This window comes from Chlorocebus sabaeus, chromosome 22 (assembly GCF_047675955.1).
Source record: "Chlorocebus sabaeus isolate Y175 chromosome 22, mChlSab1.0.hap1, whole genome shotgun sequence".
NCBI classification, from domain to species: domain Eukaryota; kingdom Metazoa; phylum Chordata; class Mammalia; order Primates; family Cercopithecidae; genus Chlorocebus; species Chlorocebus sabaeus.
The window spans coordinates 82,243,638-82,268,223 of record NC_132925.1 but is presented as its reverse complement, the minus strand read 5'-3'; the positions used below and the strand labels follow the sequence as shown (position 1 = coordinate 82,268,223).

The 24,586-nt window shown below is 41.2% G+C and overlaps 1 protein-coding gene, 1 non-coding gene and 2 pseudogenes across 12 annotated transcripts in view; all 4 read right to left on the bottom strand.

The window, feature by feature from the left end:
* DNAH12 (dynein axonemal heavy chain 12) overlaps positions 1–24,586 on the bottom strand; it is a 247,789-nt gene that overhangs the window by 205,117 nt on the left and 18,086 nt on the right. For all 11 annotated transcript variants that reach the window (XR_012090615.1, XR_012090616.1, XM_073010001.1 and 8 more), the window contains 2 exons: positions 7,699–7,780; positions 7,474–7,500 (listed from right to left, as the gene is read on the bottom strand). Coding sequence is in view for 9 of the 11 variants with exons in the window: in XM_073010001.1 (XP_072866102.1) it covers positions 7,474–7,500; positions 7,699–7,780 (109 nt within the window). In the remaining 2 variants the exon portion in view is untranslated. The remainder of the gene's footprint in view (positions 1–7,473; positions 7,501–7,698; positions 7,781–24,586) is intronic.
* Positions 289–4,685, bottom strand: LOC140709804 (RING-box protein 2 pseudogene; annotated as a pseudogene).
* LOC140709785 (small ribosomal subunit protein eS8 pseudogene) lies at positions 13,673–17,044 on the bottom strand (annotated as a pseudogene).
* Positions 21,621–21,727, bottom strand: LOC119625989 (U6 spliceosomal RNA). The gene has a single exon (XR_005242202.1). It is a non-coding gene; the product is annotated as a U6 spliceosomal RNA (small nuclear RNA).

Sequence of the window (24,586 nt, the reverse complement as noted above, 5' to 3'; positions counted from 1 at the left end):
TGATAGAAAAATTACTATTTGGCAACAACCACAGTAATCATTGTTACAGGCAAAGACGTTAACATTATGGGAACAGATAAAGCATACAGGGGAATTCTTTGTACTCTTTTCTGCAACTCTTTTGTATGTCTAAAATTATTCTGAGATAAAAAGATTTTTTAAATGTGTAGCCTAGATGGACACTTTTTGTCTCTTACTTTTATTTTTTTTTCAATTAGTTGCTCACTCCAAAATTCTTACAGAAAGACATTTTCTATGTCCACTCCATTAATGTACTGCTTAATCTTTTTTTTTTTTTTTTTTTTTTTTCCAGATGGAGTCTCCCTCTGTTCCCCAGGCTAGAGTGCAATGGCGCAATCTCGGCTCACTGCAACCTCCACCTCCTGGGTTCAAGCGATGTTCCTGCCTCAGCCTCCTGAGTAGCTGGGATTACAGGCGTGGGCCACCATGCCCAGCTAATTTTTTTCTTTTTACTAGAGATGGGGTTTCACCATGTTGGTCAGGCTGGCCTCAAACTCCTGGCCTCATGATCCACTCGACTCGGCCTCCCAAAGTGCTGGGATTACAGGCATGAGCCCCCATGCTTGGCCCATGTACTGCTTAATCTTAAAAGTCTTGTGATAGTCCCCAATCCCTCACTATATCAATGGGCTGACCTCTGTCTAGCCATGAACTCGGTCCTCTCGATACTCCAGCTCTTCCCTCCTCTCTAGATGATCTTAATAATAAGTGTCACCAATTACCCTGCAAAATCAGACCAAAGCCTAAGAATCATCCTTGGTTCCTCTTTTCCTCACCCTCCACATGCACCCTATCTGAAAGTCCTGTCGCATTTACATCCAAAATATATCCTGAGTCTAACAGTTTCTCTCTAGCTCTATTGCTATCACTCTAGTCTAAACTATTCTCTCTCACCTAGACTGTTATCTTGTACAACTACCTGCTTCTTCTTTTATACTTTTGCCATAGCCACAATCAATCTTCTAAAGAATCTAAGTGGGCTTTTTCATATAATTGTCAAAGTGACTTTTTACCATTAAAAGTAAATCAAGTTATGTTATCCCCATGGGTAGAATCCTCCAATGACTTCTGATTGCCACTCTGAGTAAAATCCAAGCACCTTACCATAGCCTATAAAAGGCCCTCATATTTGGCTCCTGATCCCCTTTTCAAGTTTATTTTATACCTTCCCATGAGTTCAGTCAGCATGCTCTAGCCAAGCTGGCCTTCTTTCAGTTCCTGGAACACACCAAGTTGTTTTCTCCTTCAGGTAACTTAAACTAAGCTGTTCTCTCTGTTGGGAAATTCTCAACCCCAGGTCTTTCCATGGCTGGCTCCTTCCTACCATTCAGGTTTCCATAAATGTCACCACCTCAGGGATACCTTCTCTAACCACCTGCCTAATATGGCCTCGCTCCCTCACCAGTCACTATCGACCATATTACCCTGTATTTTCTTCAGAGTACTTACCACAATTTTATTTATTAAACAAAATAGAAAAATTTTGTTTATTTGATTATTATATGTCTTCCTCATTAAAGTATAAGCTTCATAAGGGCTTATATGTCCATCTTGTCCATCAATCTTCAGCATCTAGCACAGGATCAAGTATGAATGTATATATTTGTTAAGTATCTCACGAATAAATAAATTATACAGACAAAGATGACATTTTCTCAATACCCCAAACCTATAGCAGTTCTAGAAAGCAGGTCAGGGTCAAGCACTGAAAAGTTATATAGAAACCTAAGCTTGAATAAAATTATTATATGACTATATAGTGAAAGGAAATTTATTGAATGTGGTTTTTGTTGCAGAAAAAAGAAAGAAAAAATGAAATTTAAATTCATTATTCTAATTACATATATTTAATTTATACCTTTATAAAACCATTTCATCTCCTAAAATAAAAATATGTTTGACCCTTAGAATTAAAGTATATAATCTTCCTTAGCAAAACACTATCTAAGTCAAGTGATGTACTTTCAAAATTTTTCTTGAAAACTTCCTGGCTTAGCATGGTGGCTCATGCCTGTAATCTCAGCACTTTGAGAGGTCAAAGCAGGTGGATCCCTTTCAGCTCAGGAGTGAGAGACCAGTCTGGGCAACATGGGGAAATCCCATCTCTACAAAAAAATAAAAAATAAAAAATTAGCTGAGCGCGGTGCTTCACACCTGTAGTCCCAGTTCCTCAGGAGGCTGAGGCTAGAAGATTGCTTGAGCCTGGGAAGCAGGTGTGGCAGTAAGCCAAGATCACTCCCCTGCACACCAGCCTGGGTGACAGAGTGAGAAACTGTCTCAAAAAACAGAAAAAATTTTTTTAAAACTTTCTATATTATGCCCTCACTGTAGTCTCTTCACACTTCTATTATAACAGTTGTTATATTTTACTGAACATGTGTTTTTATATTTATTTATTCATTCATCAATCATTCATTAAGTAACTATTTTTGGTGCTCAATATCATAGTAGTTGATTAAGAAGCAATTCCTGGCCGGGCATGGTGGCTCATACCTGTAATCCCAGCACTTTGGGAAACTGAAGCAGGTGGATCACTTGAGGTCTCTACCCTGTCTCTACTAAAAATACAAAAAATTAGCCAGGCATGGTGGCATGTGCCTGTAATCCCAGTTATTTGGGAGCCTGAGGCACAAGAATTGCTTTAACCCGGGAGGTGGAAGTTGCAGTGAGCTTAGATTGCCCCACTGCATTCCAGCCTGGGTGACAGAGCAAGACTACTCTGTCTCAGAAAAAGAAAGAAAAGAAAAGAAAAAAGAAAAGAAGCTGCTGTTGGCTACTGTGGTCAAGACGAGCTGAAGCTTTAAGCTAAGGCTAGGACAAGAAAATGACTGTTTTGAGAACTATATAGAGCTCTTGGGGACTAAGTATATGGGAGGGAGGTAGTTGGGGAGGGGGAAAAAGTAGTTCAGATTCAGGTATTTTAAGCATGAGTAACCGGATAGATGGTGATAACAACTAGAATAGAAAATGAGCAAAAAGAGTCTTATGGAGGAAGCTTGTGGTCTTATTTTTTTTGACACGTTGAATCTGATGTATTTGTGCAAAAAAGTCTCCGGGAGTCATCAATATATGAAAGGTAGTTGAAATCAGAAAAGGAGAGAATCATCTAGGGAGGTTCAAGGAAAGAGACGAGTGACTACAGCCAGTCAACGAAGAGGAACCCATGGAGATAACAGAGAAATAATAGAGAACCAGATGAATAAATACAAGGGAATGTTAGAAAGGAAATAAATGGTCAGTGGTGTCAAAAGTCAGCTGAAATTGTCACTGTTTTTTATTTCAGCCATTCTAACAGGTATGTAGTGAAAATGAATCATGGTTTTAATTTGTATTAGCATAACGGCTAATGATGTTGAACATCTTTTGCATGCTTATTTGCCATCCATATATCCTCTATGGTAAAATGTCTGTTCATATCTTTCTTTTTTTGGGAGGAGGCACTTTATTTGTTACTATAACATTCTTTTTTTAACAGATCAACCATAAGCATGCAAAAAGTTCTCCTCTGAATGAAACTGCTTCCACAACCTGTTGTATAGAAATGGGTAAATTACAAAGGTGATTCAATTTGGAGTTCTCTCCTTTTTTATAGCACTTCTAAGCTATTTGTGTGACACATACCACAGAGGTAGAAAGGATCATCTTTAATAAATCATATTCTTAATTGCTGAGAATTTCTGAAAATAAAGCTGGCAAAATGCTAAACCAAGCCTTTGACGAGTCCCAAAGGACCACATATCCATCGACTCCTATTTGAAGAATTAATCCCCTGGAGTGTTCTAGCCTTCCAAGGGCACTTGATAACAAGATCCACCAGGCTCTGAACAACTGCACTAAGAAGGCTTCTAACCACTCTCATCTGCTGATTCTTTGGGCCACCCAGTCCTGCTGGCAGAGAGGGCAGCGATTGTTCTGTTTCACCCACAGGGACATGCAGCAGTTGCGGAAGGAATGATTACATTCTCCCACGACCACAACACAGTCCTCTTGTTTGTTTTCAGCTTGACATCTGAGACAGGCATCCATCACCTGGACTCTGCAGGTGGCGCACGTAACGCACTCCCCGTCCCAGCTCCACACGGCCACCGCGTTCCACTTCTTGAGCTAGAACATCTTGTCGCCCCCCGACTTGGAGCCTGCGCTCCTGGACTGAGAGGTCAGAGCGTAGGGTTCCTCGCCGTCTTCCACGTCTGCCGTGGTAGCGCCGCGGAGCCGATGGCTGAGACGTTTGGTTGGGGAAAGCTGGAGGCTGTGGCGGCTCTGTGGGGCCTCCCGACGGGCTACAGCGTCACCCTATTTTTCTTTTACCCATTTTATTTTCCTTTCTTTTTTGAGACGGAGTTTCGCTCTTGTAGCCCAGACTGGAGTGCAGTGGCGCAATCTCGGCTCACTGCAACCTCTGCCTCCCGAGTTCAAGCGATCCTCCTGCCTCAGCCCCTCTAGTAGCTGAGATTACAGGTGTGTGCCACCACACCCAGCTAATTTTGTATTTCTAGTAGCGACGGGGTTTCACCGTGTTGACCAGGCTAGTCTCGAATCGCCCTCCTCGGCCTTCCAAAGTGCTTGGATTACAGGCGTAAATCACTGCGCCTGGCCGTTTTTACCCATTTTCTAATCAGATTTTTTGCTTTCATACTGTTGAGTTTAAAGAGTTCCTTATACATTCTAGATACAAGTCCTTTGTTGGATAGGCGATTTGTGAATATTTTCTCCCAGTGTGTAGCTTGTTTTTTCATCCTCTTAACAGGGTCCTTCACTGAGCAATAGCTTTTAATTTTGATGAAGTCTAATTTACTGAGTTTTTAAAAATTTTCTGTGGGAGACTGAGTCAGGAGAATCGCTTGAACCGGGGAGGCGGAGGTTGCAGAGAGCCGAGATCACGCCATTGCCCTCCAGCCCGGGTGACAAGGTGAGACTGCGTCTCAAAAAAAAAAAAAAAAAAAATTCTGGATTGTGCTTTTGAGGACATACCTAAAAACTCTTTGCCCTAGGCTAGGTTTTTCTAAAAGTTTTATAGTTTATGTTTCTCCTATGCCTTTTTCTAATTTTTTTATAGTTTTACGTTTTACATTTACACCTATGATCAACTTTAGTTAATTTTTGTACAAGGTGGGAGGTTTAGGCTGAGGTTTTTTTATTTTATGGATATCCAATTGCTTTCCCCCATTCGTTGAAAAGACTATTCTTCCTCCATCGAATGATTTTCACAACTTAGTCAAAAATCGGGGGGATGGTGGCATGCTCTTGTAGTCCCAGCTACTCAGGAAGCTGAGGCAGGAGGATCACTTGAGCCCAAGAGCTCAAGATTAGCCTGGGCAGCAAAGAGAGACCCCATCTCTAAAAAAAAAAAAAAAAGAAAGAAAAAAGAAAAAATCAGCTGGCTATATATACTTGTGTGTCTATTTATGGGTCATCTATTCTGTTCCACTGATCAAAGTTTTTTTTAAAGACAGGTGGAGGCTGGGCGCGGGGGCTTCTCCTGTAATCCCAGCACTTTGGGAGGCCAAGGTGGATCACCGGAGGTCAGGAGTTCAAGACCAGCCTGGCCAACATGGTGAAACCCTTTCTCTACTAAAAATAAAAAAATTAGCTGGGCGTGGTGGCAGGCGCCTGTAATCTTAGCTACTCAGGAGTCTGAGGAAGGAGAATCGCTTGAACCCAGAAGACAGAGGTAGCAGTGAGCCAAGATCGCGCCACTGCACTCCAGCCTAGCTGACAGAGGGAGGCTGTCCCAAAAAAAAAAAAAAAAAAAAAAAAAAAGACAGTTGAAGGTCCAAGAGAGAGAAGTATAGAAAAAAATATCTTTTGGCCAGGCGAGATGCCTCACACCTGTAATCCCATCATTTTGGGAGGCTGAGATGGGTTGATTACCTGAGGTCAGGAGCTCGAGGTCAGCCTGGCCAACATGGTGAAACCCCATCTCTATTAAAAATACAAAAATTAGCCGGGCGTGGTGACACATGTCTGTAATCCCAGCTACTCGGGAGGCTGAGGCAGGAGAATCACTGGAACTCGGGAGATGGAGGTTGCAGTGAGCCAAGATCGTACCACTGCACTTCAGGCTGGGAAACAGAGTGAGACTCCATTTCAAAAAAATAAATAAATAAATAAAATAAAAAATATCCTTTGAATTTGGCAGTTAGTAGTTACTGGTGACATTCATGATGAAGTGATGGAATTCCTAGAAGCCATATTGCCAAGAGCAGTGGGCTCAGTTGTGAATGACTGTATGCCTGGCTAGGAACAATGAGGATACTAAACACATACACAAAAATATTAAATACATTTGGCAATTTATACATTAAATATTTATTAATGTTTTGGGATTGTTGTGTATCAGTAATTATACCTAGTAAAAAGAAAGATCAACATTCAAATTCTCCAGAAATGTTGGGTGGCCAGGTAAGGAGGAAGAAGAGCATTTTGAAAACCAAAACCAAAACCAGGAAAAGCTAAAAAGAGTTTCTTCCAAATCTCTTAAATTCATAGAGGCTGAATTCACATCTTCAGTCTCTATCCCCCAAAGTGAATTTTAAGGGACTTGAGAAGCTTATATCCCATCTGAAAACATGCTGCATGATTTCCTCTTTCATGTCTCCAGCTCCGTACGTTTCTGTTATGCTTTGCTAGTAAAGAAATTTTACGTTTTTGTCTTTCCACCAATCATATCATAGTCCCCTGTTGTCACTCATGCAGTCAGTGTCTTTTTCTTTTTTTTTTTTAATCTCTAGCACCTAGCATGTAGCTAGCACATAACAGAGTCTCAATACATATTTGCTGAGTGGCTACTATATCATTATATCAATATTAGAATACTCAATTATTACCCTAATGAAAAAGAGAGATGGATTTCCTTTATAACTGCCACTTTGAGTTTTTTTCAGTTGTTTGGAATAAGAATGAAAATATTTACATAATTAATCTGCAAATAGTGAATGCCAACAAAAAAGTAATTCTTAAAACCCATATTGGTCGGGCACAGTGGCTCACACCTGTATTTCTAGCAATTTGAGAGGCCAAGGTGGGAGGATCACTTGAGTCCAGGTGTTCAAGACCAGCCTGGGCAATATAGTGATATCTCATTTCTACAAATAATTTTAAAAAGTATCCAAGCATGGTGGCATGTGACTGCAGTCTCAGCTACTCAGGAGGCTGAGGTGGGAGGATTGCTTGAGCCCGAGTGGTGGGGCTGCAGTGAGCCAAGATCACACCACTGCCCTCCAGCCTTGGTGACAGAGCAAGACCCTGTCTAAAACAAAACAAAACAAAAATCTATATCGCCATATTGTTGTTCATGCTGTGTTTGTTCCCTTGGGAAAAGAAAATAAAAACCTCAGTTTCTAAATTTATTTGTTTTCTAGAATGGGACTTAGCAGGTGGTCTTAGAAGAAACTACTTTGCAATAATTTATTTTAACATTTTCAAACAAGAAATATAAAAACTTGAACTCACTCTTTTTTTCTTCATTTCACTGGTCATCTGTCAAAAACAAACAAACAAGATATAATTAAATCAAGGAGAACATTTTAAAATTAATTTAAATTGTTTAAAAATTAAATATATAGTTTTAAATATATTTATTTTTCCTTTTAAAAACACTGGTTATATTGAGATTGTCTTAACTACAAATTAAAATGATCTAAGGATAAACTTTTTAAAGAGAAAACATAAACTTACAGTTTGAGGATAATCAGGTGGTGGTAATAGAGGTGTTCTTTTATCCAGTGTTCTGTCTAAATTTCTTTTGGCTCCATCAATTCTGAAATTTATAGTTAGAAATATGACTCTCTTGATAACATTATCGTAAGTTACTAAAACATTACAATTTGAGCATTTTTCCAACTATACTAAGAGATATTCAAGAGTTATCTTACTGTATTTTTTTATGAGAAACAAATCCCAATAGACATTATCAATGAGACCTTAATTTTTAAATAATGCATATATATGTAACAGGGTGAGAATAAAAATCAAAATCAAATTTTTTCAAGTATAACTTACTGACCATTTAAAAATTAATCCCAATGGATAGTGGGCTCTTATATGTATCTCTGTTCAAATGTCTGCCAGTCTGTCAGAGAAGCCTCCCTGTATCCCCTGTGTTAAGTAGCACCTCCTTCGTTATCCATCCATTTTATCCTCATTTATCTTGCTTCAAAGCACTTACCATCATTTTTATACAATATTTTGTAAACTGTTTTATTCACTGTGGTTATCCTCAGTGCCTAGAACAGTACCTGGCACATAGTAGCTGCTCAAGAAACAGTTTACCTTCAAAACTGCTTATAGATTTTTTACATCCATAAGATATAATTTTCTCTTTAAATTAAGTTGTATAATCCTATTGTGTAATCCATTAATCTGTCAATAAATATTTATTGAATACCTATATTATGCAAATAATACTAGATCCTATTAAAATATAACAACAAATCTCAAGGACTGATGAACTGACTGAGAAGAAAAACAGAGTGCCATACAGGTACCCTGTGGTTCAGAGAGGGGACAAGTTCACTTTCATCTGTGAAGGCCACATACACATGTTACCATTAGCAATGAGCTTTAAATGAAAGAGAGGATTTCAGGTGGAGACATAGTTTTCCTGGGATCTAAAAAACAAAGACCCCAAGGAACAGGAAGGCAAGGAAAGGATCAAAGGAGGAAAAAGGAAGCAGGGGTCGTCCAATCCACCCAAAGGTGACAGTGTCAAGTGGAGATAAGTCTGGAGAAGTGGATTGAAATATCCAGCTAAAGGCCTCAAAAACAAGCTTTTTAATCCAATAGACAACGGGGAGTAATCAAGAGGTTTTGAGCTTGGAAACATATTTAGGAAGACAAATCTAATAGTCTATAAGGCTAGATATACTAGAAGAGATGGCCAAAGAAAAAAGCATACAAGGGAATTTAAAAGAGAATTCAGAAAAGATTGGAGGGTGTCAAGTATGACAGGAATGAGGAAAAACAACAATTGAATGAGCAAAGGAGATACCATCAGATAGGTAAGAAGAGAACCAAAAGGAAAAAAAAAGAAAAAAATATCTGAAGGAAAGGGCGTCCACCGGAGCCATAAAACCGTAGACTGGTAGATGGCATAAAGAAGGACCATGTCTGTTTTGCTCACTGCTTTCGCCACACCACTTAAATAGTATCCATCAAGATGTAGGAGCTCAATAAGAATCTGTTGAATGAATGATCAGAATAGCATATCTGGAAATGATCTTGCAAATCTAGTTTAGTACCTTACCTGATAGATGAATCCTCTCAGCAATATCAAGCTGTACCCTTGGGACTCCAGGGGCACAGCTTGAGAGAACCATGAGAGTACTGCGAGATGGGTGGGGGTGTTGGAAGAGAGGTGGCAGTCATGACTTTATTTTTTAAATTTTTGTGGGTACATAGTAGGTGCATGTATTTATGGGTTACATGAGATATTTTGATACAACCATGCTATGCATAATAACAATATCAAGGTAAATAGGGTATCCATCGCCTCAAGCATTTATCCTTTGTGTTTCAAACAATTCAATTATACTCTTTTAGTTATTTTAAAATGTACAATTAAATTATTTTTTATTATAGTTACCCTGTCATGCTAGCAAATACTATGTCTCTTTTTTTTTTGAGACAAGAGTCTCGCTCTGTCCCCCAGGCTGGAGTGCAGTGGCATGACCTCAACTCACCAAAACCTCTGCCACCCAGTTCAAGTGATTCTCCTGCCTCAGCCTCCCAAGTAGCTGGGATTATAGGCTCAGGCTACCAGGCCCGGCTAATTTTTTGTATTTTTAGTAGAGATGGGGTTTCATCATGTTGGCCAGGCTGGTCTCAAACTCCTGACTTCAAGTGATCCACCTGCCTCGGCCTCCCAAAGTGCTGGGATTACAGACGTGAGCCGCCATGCCCAGCCCTTTTTCTCTTTTTGTACCCATCAACCATCCCCAATTCCCTCCCCTCATCTCCCCCACTACCCTTCACAGTCTCTGGTAACCATCCTTCTATAATCTATCTCCATGAATTCAAAGAGTTTAATTTTTAGCACCCACAGATAAGTGAATGAGTTTAATTTTCAGTGCCCACAGATAAGTGAAAGCATGCAATGTTTGTCTTTCTGTGCCTGCCTTATTTCACTTAACATAATGACCAGCCACGTTTTTGCAAATGATAGGTTCTCATTCTTTTTTATGGCTGAATGGTACTCCATTATGTGTATACATTTATGTGTACCACATTTTCTTTATCCATTCATCTGGCTTCTTTGTTTTTGTTTTGTTTTCTTTTTTAAAGCAAGTTTATTAGAGAAGTAAAGAAACAAAAGAATGGCTACTCCATAGACAGAGCAGCCCATTCATCTGTTTATGGACACTTAGGTTGTTTCCAAATCATTTTTTTGTTTGTTTTTTGTTTGTTTGTTTTGTTTTTGTTTTTTGAGATGGAGTCTGGCTCTGTCGCCAGTCTGGAGCGTGGTGGCGTGATCTCAGCTCACTGCAACCTCTGACTCCCTGGTTCAAGCTATTCTGCCTCAGCCTCCCAAGTAGCTGGGACTACAGGTGCGTGCCACCACACCCAGCTAATTTTTGTATTTTTAGTAGAGACGGGGTTTCACTATGTTGGCCAGTATGGTCTCAATTTTCTGACCTCGTGATTCACTCACCTCGACCTCCCAAAGTGCTGGGATTACAGGCATGAGCACCGTGCCTGGCCTTTTTTTTTTTTTTTTTTTTTTTTTTTTTTTGACAGAGTCTCACTCTGTCACCCAGGTTGGGGTGCGGGTGGCACGATCTCAGCTCACTGCAACCTCTGCCTCCCAGGTTCAAGTGATTCTCCTGCCTCAGCCTCCTGAGTAGCTGGGATTACAGACACTCACCACCACGCCCAGCTAATTTTTGTATTTTTAGTAGAGACAGGGTTTCACCATGTTGGCCAGGCTAGTCTCGAACTCCTGACCTCAGGTGATCCACCCCTGTTTGCTATTTTCATATCTTCTTTTGAGAAATGTCTATTTAGATCTTTTGCCTATTTTTAAATCGGATTATTAGATTTTTTTTTTCCTATAGAGTTTGTATTAGGCCATTCTTGCATTGCTATAAATAACTAAGACAGGTGTGGTGACTCATGCCTGTAATTCCAGTCCTTTGGGAGGCCATGGCAGGAGGGCTCAAACTCATGCTTGAGCCCAAGAGTTTGAAACTAGACTGGGCAACATAGTGAGACTTTGCTTCCAAAAAAAAAAAAAAAGGAAATTTTTAAAAAAGAGAGAAATACCTGAGTCTCGGTAATTTATAAAGAAAAGAGGTTTAATTGGCTCCTGGTTCTGTAGGCTGCACAGGAAGCATAGCAGCATCTGCTGTTGGGGAGGCCTCAGGAAGCTTATAATCATGGTGGAAGGTGAAGGAAGAGCAGGCATGTCACATGGTGAGAGCAGAAGCAAGAGCAGGGATGGGAGGCACACTTTGAAGCAACCAGATCTCACCAGAACTCACTATCGTGAGGACAGCATCAAGGGGATGGTGCTTAACCATTTATGAGAAATCTACCCCCATGATCCAATCACCTCCCACCAGGCCCCACCTCCAAAACTGAGGAATACAATTCAACATGAGATTTCAGTGGGGTCACACATCCAAACTATTAGAGTTGTTAGAGCTCTTTATATATTATGGTTATTAATCCCTTGTCAGATGGGTAGTTTGCAAATATTTTTTCCCATTCTATGGGTTGTCTCATCACGTTATTTCCTTTGCTGTGAGGAAGCTTTTTAACTTGATATGATCCCATTTGTCTATTTTTGCTTTTGTTGCCTATATTCGTGGGGTATTACTCAAGAAATCTTTGCCCACTCCAATATTCTGGAGAGTTTCACCCAGTTGTTTTCTTGTAGTAGTTTCATAGCCTTAGATTTAAGTCTTTTTTTTCTCTTTTGAGACACTGTTTCACTCTTGTTGCCTAGGCTGGAGTGCAATAGCACAATCTCGGCTCACCGCAACCTCCGCCTCCTGGGTTCAAGCGATTCTCCTGCCTCAGCCTCTTGAGTAGCTGGGATTACAGGCATGCAGCGCCATGCCCAGTTAATTTTGTATTTGTAGTAGAGATAGGGTTTCTCCATTTTGGTCAGGCTGGTCTCGAACTCCTGACCTCAGGTGATCCACGCGCCTTGGCCTCCCAAAGTGCTGGGATTACAGGCGTGAGCCAGTGCACCCGGCCTAGGATTGTTTCTTCTATATCTGTGAAGAATGTCATTGGTATTTTGATAGAGATTGCATTGAATCTGTAGATATTTGGGGGGTAGTAAAGACACTTTAACAATATTAATTCTGTTGGGCCAGGCACGGTGGCTCACGTCTATAATCCCAGCGCTTTGGGAGGCCGAGGCAGGCAGATTACCTGAGGTCAGGAGTTTGAGACCAGCCTGACCAACATGGAGAAACCCCATCTCTACTAAAAATACAAAATTAGCTGGGCGTGGTGGCACATTCCTGTAATCCCAGCTACTCCGGAGGCTGAAGCAGGAGAATCGCTTGAACCTGGGAGGCGGAGGTTGCGGTGAGCCGAGATCGTGCCATTACACTCCAGCCTGGGCAACAAGAGTGAAACTCCATCTCAAAAAAAAAATTAAATAAATAAATAAAAAACAATATTAATTCTGCTAATCCATGAACATGGAATATCTTTCCATTACTTTCTGGACTTTTCAATTTCTTTTTCTTTCTTTCTTTTTTTTTTTTTTTTTTTTTTTTTTTTGAGGCAGAGTTTTGCTCTTTGTTGCCCAGGCTGGAGTGCAGTGGCATGATCTTCACTCACTGTAACCTCTGCCATCCGGGTTCTAAGCAATTCTCCTGTGCCATCTGGGTTCTAAGCAATTCTCCTGTCTTAGCCTCCCAAATAGCTGGCATTACAGGTGCCCACCACCACACCAGCTAATTTTTGTATTTTTAGTAGAGATGAGGTTTCACCATGTTGGCCAGGCTGGTCTCAAACTCCTGACCACAGGTGATCCACCTGCCTCAGCCTCCCACAGTGCTGGGATTACAGGCATGAGCTATTGCGCCTGGCCGATGAATGACCTTTTTAATGTGGTGTTGAATTTGTTTTGCTAGTATTTTGTTGAGGATTTTTGTATCAATATTCATCTGTGATACTGGCCTACAGTTTCCTTTTTTTGATGTATCTTTGTCTGGTTTTGGTATCAGGGTAATACTGGCCTCAAAAAATGAGTTTGGAAGTATTCCCTCCTCTATTTTGCAGACTAGTTAAGTAGCATTGGTATTAGTTCCTCTTTAAATGTTTAATATTGACTTCAGCAGTGAAGTCATTGGGGTCTGGGCTTTTTTTGCTGGAAGACGTTTTATTATGGCTTCAATCTCATTACTTGTTATTGGTCTGTTCAGGTTTTGGATTTCTTCATGGTTCAATCTTTGTAGGTTGTATGTGTCTACAAATTTATCCATTTCTTCTAGATATTCCAATTTATTGGCATACAGTTGCTCATCATAGCCACTAATGATCCTTTGAATTTCTGCAGTATCAATTGTAATGTCTCCTTTTTCATCTCTGATTTTATTTATTTGGATCCTCTCTCTTTTTTTCTTAGTCTGGTTAAAGGTTTGTCTATTTTGTTTAACTTTTCAAAAAAAATCAACTTTCTATTTCATTCATCTTTTGTATTGTTTTCTTCATTCCAATGTCATTTATTTCTCCTCTGATCTTTATTATTTATTTTCTTCAGCTAATTTTGGTTTGGTTTGCTCTTGTTTTGTCATTTGTTAAGATGCAACACTAGGTTATTTATTTGAAGTTTTTCTTCTTTGTTGATGTAGGCACTTACAGCTATAAATTTCTCTTTTAGTACTGCTTTCACTGTATCCCATAAGTTTTCGTATGTTGCGTTCCATTATCATTTGTCTCAAGAAAATTTTCAATTTCCTTCTTAATTTCTTCATTGACTCACTGGTCACTCAAAGCATATTTTTTAATTTCCATGTATTTGTATAGTTTCCAAAATTCCTCTTGTTATTGATTTCTAGTTTTATTCCACTGTGGTCAGAGAAGGTGCTTGATATTATTTCAAATTTTTTGAATGTTTTAAGACTAGTTTCGTGACCTAACATATGGTCTATCCTTGATAATGATTCATGTTCTCAGGAGAAAATGTGTATTCTGCAGTTGTTGGAGGAAATGTTCTGAAAATATCTGCTATGTCCATTTGGTCTATCGTGCAAATTAAGTCTAATGTTTGTTGACTTTCTGTCTGGAAGATCTGTCCAATGCTGAAAATGGGTTGTTGAAGTCTCCAGCCATTATTGTATTGAGGTCTATCTCTCTCTTTAGCTTGAATAATATTTGCTTTATATATCTGGGTGCTCCAGTGTTAAGTGCATATATATTTATAACTGTCATATCCTCTTGATGAATTGACCACTTTATCATCATGTAATTACCTTGTCTCTTCTTAAAATTTTGTCTTGAAATCTATTTTGTCTGATGTAAGTATAGCTACTCCCACTCTTACTTGGTTTCCACTGGCCTGGAATATCTTTTTCTGTTCCTTTATTTTCAGTCTATGCAATGTCTTTATAGGTGAAGTGTGTTTGGGTCTTGTTTTTTTGTTGTTTCTTTGTTTTTGAGATGGAGTTTCACTATTTTTGCCCAGGCTGGAGTGCAATGGTGCAACCTTGGCTCACTGCAACCCCTGCCTCCCAGGTTCAAGCAATTCTCTCGCCTCAGCCTCCCAAGTAGCTAGAATTACAGGCACACACCACTACACCCAGCTAATTTTGTATTTTTAGAAGAGACAGGGTTTCAACATGTTGGCCAGGCTGGTCTTGAACTCCTGACCTCCAGTAAGCCACCTGCCTCAGCCTTCCAAAGTGTTGGGATTATAGGAGTGAGCCACCATGCCTGGCCTGGGTCTTGTTTTTTTATCCATTCAGCCATTCTGTGTCTTTTAATTGGAAAGTTTAAGCCATTTACATTCAGTGTAATGGCAGGACTTACTCCTGCCATTTTGTTATTTGTTTTCTGGTTTTGTGATCTTCTCTTCCTTCTTTCCTTCCTTCCTGTCTTCCTTTACTGAAGGTGATTTTCTCTGGTGGTATGATCTAATTTCTTGCTTTTTATTTTTTGTGTATCCATTGTGAGGCTACCATGAGGTTTGCAAATACTATCTTATAACCCATTATTTTATGCTGATAACAACTTAATATTGCTTGGATAACAAACAAATAAGCAAAAAGAAGAAAAGTAATAATTTTTTTCTTTTCCTAGACAAGGTCTCATTCTGACACCTGAGCTGGAGTACAGTGGTATGATCTTGGCTCATTGTAACCTCTGCCTCCTGGGCTCAAGCAATCCTCCTGCCTCAGCCTCCTGAGTAACTGGAACTACAGGCTTGCACCACCATGCCCAGCTAACTTTTTGTATTTTTTGTAGAGATAGGGTTTCTGTATGTTGCCTAGGCTGGTCTCCAACTCCTGGACTCAAGTGATCCACCTGCCTCAGCACCCGAAAGTGCTGGAATTACAGGCATGAGTCACCGTGCCCAGCCAGTAATAAAAACTCTACACACCTTGATTTCATCACCCTGCTTTTTAACTTTTTGTTGTTTCTATTTATATCTTATTATACTTTCTATGTCTTTTTTTTTCTTGTTACAGAACAATAAACACCTTTATTACATAAGCAAAGAGAGAAAGGATGAGGATTTATTTGCCTTCCTGGGCCTTGATTTTCCAAAGATAAAACTCCAACTCCCAGGCCTCTAGCACATAGCCATCTGCTGGGCCCCACTGTTCTGGCCTTGATGTGATGCACTCAAGACGCCTGCCCTGCTGGAACTGTTCCTCCAGAAGACTGCTGATTTTGGCATTCTTTTTCTTTTCATCATATTTTTCTTCTAAATTTTTTTAGATTGTTTTTTATTTAAAATCTCTTCCTCCTCAGGAGTCAGCTTGGCCCCCTTCTTGCTGCCCAGGGACAATGCACACTGGGACTTGCACCACTGTCAGTAGAGTGTGCTGTCACTGAGCATGATGCAGTTCTTCAACAGCATCTTGGTATGGACCAGTTTGTTATTGGACACATTGTAGACAACATTGATAATCCTTGTTTTGTATCTACAACACTCTGAGCCCTAGGAGAAATTCCCTACATCCAACCTCAAGGTACGGTATTTCTTGTTATGTCCCTGCACACGGACTGTGGGGACGCAGCGGGGGCCAATCTTGTTGTTGGCAGCGGGGCACTCCAGATAATACTTCCACTTCTTGTGGGAGGGCTTACTCTTGCCCCTGTCTTGCAGCACTTATGCCAGATGTCCTGAGAGAAGCCCATTGCTTGGCACCTGTACTGTCTATGTCTTGAAAAATTGTTATAGTTATTATTTTGATTGGCTCATCTTTTAGTCTTTCTACTTAAGAGTAGTTTACATACCACAGTTACAGTGTTATATTCTGTGTTTTTTCTCTGTACTTAATATTACCAGTGAGTTTTGTACTTTCAGATGATTTCTTACTGCTCATTAATATCCTTTTCTTTCTGATTGAAGTACTTTCTTCAGCATTTCTTGTAAGACAGGTCTGATGTTGATGAAATCCTTTAGCTTTTGTTTGTCTAGGAAAGTCTTTATTTCTCTTTCATGTTTAAAGCATATTTTTTCCAGATGCAGTAATCTAAGGTTCCTTCAGCACTTTAAATATCTCATTCCACTCTCTCTTGGCTTGTAAGGTTTCCACTGAGGTCTGCTGCCAGACATACTGGAGTTCCATTGTATGTTATTTGTTTCTCCTGCTGCTTTTAGGATCCTTTCTTTCTCTTTGAGCTTTGGGAGTTTGATTATTAAATGCTTTGAGGGGCCAGGTGTGGTGGCTCATGTCTGTAATCCCAGCACTTTAGGAGGCTGAGGGAGGTGGATAACTTGAGGTTAGGAGTTCGAGACCAACCTGGCCAACATGGCAAAACCCCATCTCTACTAAAAATACAAAAAAATTAGCAGGGTGTGGTGGCATGTGCCTGTAATCCCAGCTACTCAGGAGGCTGGGGCAGAAGAATCACTTGAACCCAGGAGGCAGAGGTTGCAGTGAGCTGAGATCGCACCACTGTACTCTAGCCTGGGTGACAGAGCAAGACTCCACTCTATCTCAAAAAAAAAAAAAAAAAAAAAAAATTCTTGAGGTCATCTTCTTTGGGTTAAATGTTAAATCTGCTTGGTGTTCTATAACCTTCTTGTACTTGAATGTCAATTATCTTTTTCAAGGTTTGGGAAGTTTTCTGATATTATCTCTTTGAATAAACCTTCTATCCTGTCTCTTTCTCTACCTCCTCTTTAAGGTCAATTACTCTTAGATTTGCCCTTTGGAGGCTATTTTCTAGATCTTGTAGGCATGTTTCATTCTTCTTTATTCTTTTTTTTTTTTTTTTTTTTGTCCCCTCTGTGTATTTTCAAATAGCCTGTCTTCAAGTTCGCTAATTCTTTCTGCTTGATCAATTCTGTCATTAAAACTGCTATTAAAAGAACGCTGATCCATTCTTCAGTATTTCGATTGCATTTTTCAACTCCAGAATTTCTGCTTGATTTTTAATTATTTCAATCTCCTTACGTTTATCTGATATAGTTTGAAATTCTTTCTCTGTGTTATCTCGAATTTCTTTGAGTCTCCACAAAACTGCTATTTTGAATTATCTGTCTGAAAGGTGACATATCTTTGTTTCTCCAGGATTAGTTCCTAGTGCCTTATTTAGTTTGGTGAGGTGATGTTTTTCTGGATGGCGTTGATGCTTGTAGAAGTTCCTCAGTGTCTGGGCACTGAAGAGTTAGGTACTTACTGTAGTCTTCGCAGTCTGGGCTTATTTGTATCTGTCCTTCTTAGGAAGGCTTTCCAGGTATTTGAAGGGACTTGGGTGTTGTGATCTAAGCCATCTCTGCATTAGGGGGCACCCCAAGCCCAGTAACATCGTGGTTCTTGCAGACTCATACAAGTATCACTTTGTGGTCATGGATAAGATTCAGAAGTATTCTCTGGATTACCAGGCAGAAACTCTTTTTTTTTTTTCCCCCTTACTCTCTCCCAAACATTCACAGCCTCTCTCTGTGTGCTGGGCTGCCTGGAGCTGGAGGTGGGATGACATAAGCACTACTATGGCCACCACCACTCAACCGTGCTGGGTCAGATCTGAAGCCAGCATAGCACTGGGTCTTGCCCAAGACCCACTGTATCCACTACCTGGCTACCACCTATGTTCACTCAAAGCCGTAGGTCTCTACAATCTGCAGGTGGTGAAGCAAGACAGGCTTCTGTCCCTCCCTTTCAGGTGGTGAGTTCCACAAACCCCAGGTGGGTCCAGAGATCCCAACTGGGAGCTACGGACTAGAGTCAAAAACCTTAGAAATCTACCTGGTGTCTTATTATACTGCCGCTGGGCTAGCACTCGAACCATGAGACTCAGTTCTTCCCACTTTTCCCCCGCCTTTCCACAGGCAGAGGAACCTCACCCCATGGCCACCAACACCACAGGCCCATAGGGATCCCTGCCAGGCTACTCCCAATGCTCACTTAAGGCCCAAGCGCTCTTCAGTCAGTTTGTGGTGAATGCTGCCTGGCCTGGGACTCACCCTTCAGGGCAGTGGGCTCCCCTCTGGCCCAGGGCAGATCCAGAAATGCCACAAGAGCCAAGACCTAGAATCAGGGACCCCAAGAGCCCACTTGGTGCTCTACCCCACTGTGCCCTACATGGTACCTAAGATGCAAGACAAATTTCCCTTTACTTTTTCCTCTGCTTTTTTCAAGCAGATGGCGTCTCTCACCATAGCCAACACAGCTGTGAATGTGCTTGGCCTTACCTGGATAATTTCAGACAAGCCAGCTTGTCTCAAGAGTCTCACTCAAGGCCCACAGTGTACTACCTGAGTATTGCTGATGGTTATTCAAGGCCCGAGGGCTCTTTAGTCAGTTAATGATGGGTCCTGCTATGACTGTGTCTTTCCCTTCAAGGCAGCAGTTTCCCTTCTGGCCAACGATGTGCCAGTAAATGCAATCCAGAAGCTAGGTCCCAGAATGGGGACCTCATGACTCTGCTGGTGCCCTATCCTACTGTGACTGAGCTGGTATCCCAGATGCAAGACAAAATTCTCTTTGCTCTTCCCTCTCCTCTCTTCATACGGAAGGAAGGGTCTCTTTTGGAGCTGCAAACTGTGCAGCCTGGGGTTGGGGTTAGGACAGGAGTGGCACAAGTACTCCCTTAATGGCACCTGCTGGTGTCTCAGTAGATCATGTGCCCCTGCAGTCCACTGGATATGAGCTCAGCTCAGCACTAGAACTCACCTAGGAGTTGCAGTCCTTGTGGCCTAGACTGCCTTTCAAGTTTATTTAGGGCCCCAGGGTACTTTAGCACTCCATGATGAGGCTTGCCAGAGCTCAAGTTTTGACAACTGAGATGTGCGATTCTCCTCTGCCTGGGGCTGGCCTATATGCTCCCTCTGTGGCCAGGCATCAGCTGAGTTCAGCTCAATTTTGCTTTCCACTGTGTCAGGGCAGCATTGAGTTCAATGCAAAGTCTCATGATCACTGCACTCTCCCTCCCCAAGTGCACAGATTCTCTCTCCGTGCCACACAGCCACTGCTGGGATGGGAGGTGATTGGTGTCAGCAATTCAAGACGGTCTTTCCCGCCCGCTTCAGTGCCCCTTTCAGTAATATGAAGTTAAAACAAGGTATTGTGAGTGCTTATCTGATTTTTGGTTCTTACAAAGGTGTTTTACTGTGCGTAGACAGTTGTTAAATTTTGTGTCTGTTGGGGGGTATGTTCAGTGGAGCCTTCTGTTACACCATCTTGCTCTGTTCCCCCACCCCACTACCATGATCACTTTCTGAGGCAACCCTATTTATTGTTAGCAAACTCTTTTTTTTTTTTTTGAGACAGAGTCTGGCTCAGTTGCCCGACTGAAGCGCAGTGGTGTGATCTCTAATCACTGCAGCCTCTGCCTCCCAGGTTCCAGTGATTCTCCTGCCTCAGCCTCCGAAGTAGCTGAGATTATAGGCATATGCCACCACGCCTGGCTAATTTCTGTGTTTTTAGTAGAGACGGGGTTTCACCATATTGGATAGTCTGGTCTCGAACTCCTGACCTCTGATGATCCACCCCGCCTTGGCCTCCCAAAGTGCTGGGATTACAGGCATAAGCCACTATGTCTGGCCAGCTAGCTCATATTCTTAGAAACAAATTTCTTATATTGAGCTATATCTTTGTAACTTCTAGTGTCTGAAGCTATACAGAAAAAGTCATATTCTTTGTCCATGTTTACTTATCTGGTTCCTTTAATTATTCCTGTCAATGAATTACTGTTTCTTATGAGTTTACTATGTTTTAGGCATAGGCTTAAGATCTTTATGTGCATTTAATTATCACAACATTCCTAAAACATACACACTATTTATATCTCCATATTACAGATAGGAACATGAAGATAAATTATATAACTTGCCAAATTCACATGGCTAATAAGCTGCAGAGATAGTATATGAACTCAGGCCTGATTGATGGCAGAGCCTATACTCTAATTAAGTGAATCAACTTCCTTCAAATTTCCTCACTCTCCTTTTGCTATGGTTTAAATGTGTCCCCTAAAAGTTCACGTGTTGGAAACTTAATGCCTCTGTCCTCATGAATGAATTAATGGATTAATGAGGGCTGTGCCCTCATGATTGGATCAATGTCACTATCAAAGGTGTGGGCTCATTATCATTGGAATAGCTTTGTTATAAAAGCAAGCTCTCTCTTGTCCTCTCACCATGTGATGCTTTCCACCATGTTATCACTCAGCAAGAAGGCCCTTACAAGATGTCAGCACTATGCTCTTGAACTTCCCAATCTCTAGAACTGTGAACTAAATAAACCTCTATTCTTTTTTTTTTTTTTTTTTTTTTTTGAGACAGTTTTGCTCTTGTTGCCCAGGCTGGAGTGCAATGGTATGATCTCGGCTCACTGCAACCTCCACCTCCTGGGTTCAAGTGATTCTCCTGCCTCAGCCTCTCAAGTAGCTGGGATTACAGGCATGTGCCACTACACCCAGCTAATTTTGTATTTTTAGTAGAGATGGGGTTTCTCCATGTTGGTCAGGCTGGTCTTGAACTCCCGACCTCAGGTGATCCTCCTGCCTCAGCCTCCCAAAGTGCTGGGATTACAGGCATGAGCCACCACACCCAGACATTTTTTTGTGTGTGTGAGACAGAGTCTAGCTCTATCACCCAGCTGGAATGCAGTGGCTCAATCTCAGCTCACTGTAACCTCTGCCTCCCGGGTTCAAGCGATTCTCCTGCCTCAACCACCTGTGTCACTGGGATTACAGGTGCCTGCCATCACGCCTGGCTAATTTTTGTATTTTTAGTAGAGAAGGGGTTTCACTGTTTTGGCCAGGCTGGTTTTGAACTCCTGACCTCATGATCTGCCCGCCTTGGCCTCCCAAAGTGCTGGGATTACAAGTATGAGCCACCACACCTGGCCTAAACCTCTATTCTTCATAAATTATCCAGTCTGTAGTATTCAGTTATAGTAATAAAAAATAGACTAGGATACCTCTGCAGCTATTCTGGTTTATCAATGTCCCTCTTTTTATTTTATGTGGAACACCTCACAAATTTGTATGTCATCCTTGCGCAGACACCTTACCAATCTTCTCTGTATTGTTCCAATTTTTGTGCATGTGCTGCCAAAGTGAACACTCAAAGTCCCTTTTAAAGTGTGACCCCAGAATTCCATATGTTTGACCAGTGCAGAGTGAAAATTTTTTCTCCCATTTCCTATACATGCTACATTTATTAAAGTATCCTAAAACTGAATTCGCCTTTTTGAGCAGCCTCATTTCCCTGTTGAATCTTACTAAACCTGTACTAAACTAAAACTCCTAAGACTTTCTCACACGATGTGGGGAAAAGAGAGATCAACCTGTTACTGTGTCTATATAGAAAGAAGTAGACATAAGAGACTCCATTTTGTTCTGTATCTGAGATGCTGTTAATCTGTGACCCTACCCCCAACCTTGTCCTTGCAAGAGACATGTGCTGTGGTGACTCAAGGTTTAATGGATTTTGGGCTGTGCAGGATGTGTCTTTGTTAAACAAGTTCCTGAAGGCAGCTTGCTGCCCGTCCCTGGGCAATGGAACATCTCCATGTGAGACCCGATTATATGCTCTGTTTACTGAGATAGGAGAAAACCGCATAAGGTGGGACTTGCTGGCGGGACTTGGTGGAGCAATGCTGCTAAAAGGTTTATGGAGATGTTTGCATATGCATATCAAGGCACAGCATCTTCCTTTGAACTTATTCATGTCACAGAGATCTTTATCCATTGACTTACTGCTAATTTTCTCCCTTCAATGATCCTATTGTCCTGCCACTCCCTTATCTTTAAGATGGTAAAGATAATTATCAATAAATACTAAGGGAACTCAGAGACCGGTGCCGGCGTGGGTCCTCTGTAAGCTGAGCGCTGGTCCCCTGGGCCCACTTTTTCTTTCTCTATACTTTGTCTCTGTGTCTCATTTCTTTTCTCAAGTCTCATTCCACCTAACGAGAAACGCCCGCAGGTGTGGAGGGGCAGGCCACACCGTCAACATGAAGTAGAAAATGTGCCTGGATATCCTCCTCCTTTCTTTGTTAATCTTCAAGACCTTGGCCAGGCTTCCCTTCATCCGTCATTTCTCCCTAAAGAGTCTAGCTCTCAGTGATTGCTGCCTTCAAGGAATTTACCTTATACTTTGGTATGCTAGTTGGCACTAGTCATAGTTAGCCTTGCACTGTAATTATCCCAACATAAATATGCCTGACTTCCTGTTCTTTATATATAAATGCCACCCTTTAACATAGCAACAATTTCTGGAGTGTGTTTTCTCCTACTGGCTATAAATAAAAAGAGCTGGGAAGAACATACAAGTGAGCATTTTCACTCCCTGACTATTTTTGATTTGTATATTAGCAATTATAAACAGGCTGGGCACAGTGGCTCCCAGCACTTTGGGAAGCCAAGGCAGGTAGATCGCTTAAGTTCAAGACCAGCCTGGGCAACAAGGTGAGACCTCGTCTCTACAAAAAACACAAAAATTAGCCAGGTGTAGTGGCGCACACTTGTAAACCCAGCTACTCAGGAGGCTGAGGTGGGAGGACTGCTTGAGCCAGGAAGGCAGAGGTTGCAGTAAACAGAGATCCCACCACTGCACTCCAGCCTGGGCAGAAGAGTGAGACCTTGTCTCAGAAAAAAAAGGAGCGGGGGCAGTGGCAAAAGCATGAACAATCATAGCTAAACTAAAACAAAAACATTTTGTGATAAAATCAAATAAATAAATAAAAACTTCATAATTTCAAATGACTGGGTGAGAAACCACATGCACTAAAGGAGAGAAACTGGCTTGAATCAAGAGGTGAGGTAGTAGCCAAGGAAGAAGGCAGGCTCCTTCTTGAGACTCTGGAAAGCTACAAAATGTTACTGGCTCAGCCAAGCATTCCCAGGGACTGGTCCTAGTAGGGGGCCCACTTCTGCCCATGACTCTTTACATCCTACCTCACCCCAGGAACTCCCTCTACCCACAGACTTCATTCCACCTTTGAAATAGGGAAGTCTGTGCTCCTATCATCTAACAGGAGTAGATAGCAAGAGGATGGAGAATCCCAAAGTCCATGGCCATCCAGAAAGATATGTTTCCAGTTTTTTAAAAAAACTTTAATTTTATCAGGTATTTTTTTAAAAATGGTTTCTGAAAGGTTTTTTTGGTTGTTGGTTTTGTTTGTTTTTGTTTTGTTTTTTTGTTTGTATTTTTGTTTTTTGAGACAGAGTCTTGCTCTGTTGCCAGGCTGGAGTGCAGTGGCGCCATCTCGGCTCACTGCAACCTCCACCTCCCGGGTTCAAGTGATTCTCCTGCCTCAGCCTCCCGAGTAGCTAGGACTACAGGCATGCACCACCACGCCCAGCTAATTTTGTATTTTTAGTAGAGACAGTGTTTCACTATGTTGGCCAGGATGGTCTCAGTCTCCTGACCTCGTGATCCTCCCACCTTGGCCTCCCAAAGTGCTGGGATTACAGGCCTGAGCCACCATGCCCGGCTGAAAGTTTTTGCATTAGACCTTTGGCCAGCTAAAAATGAGTTTGAAATCCAAGGAGAATAAACCAAATATACTTAAAGTTTTTGAAAGTAGCCAAAAGAAACACACACAAGATAAAGTTAGTTTTCAAAGAATGAGCTTATTAATAAGGAGAAGGGAAAAAAAGAAGTGCAATTCAGTAAGAGGTAAAGTTTAGCAAAGTGAGCGCTGACTGAAGTAACTTTTTTTTTCTTTTAAATGAACCTAACATTGTGAACATATCCAGGAAAAATAAAACAAAACCAATAATTCAAAATGCATTTTTCCCAAAGAAATGCATAGCAATTCTTATCTCAGTATTAATACAGCACTATGCTTCAGGTAATTTTGAGGCAGTATTTTTAAATTAAGCACCAAAATAAAAGTTGTACTACTTACAGATCTGTATAAAGCACAATAAGGCAAGGATCTTCCTTAAATATTCATTCATCCCCTCATTCATTCGT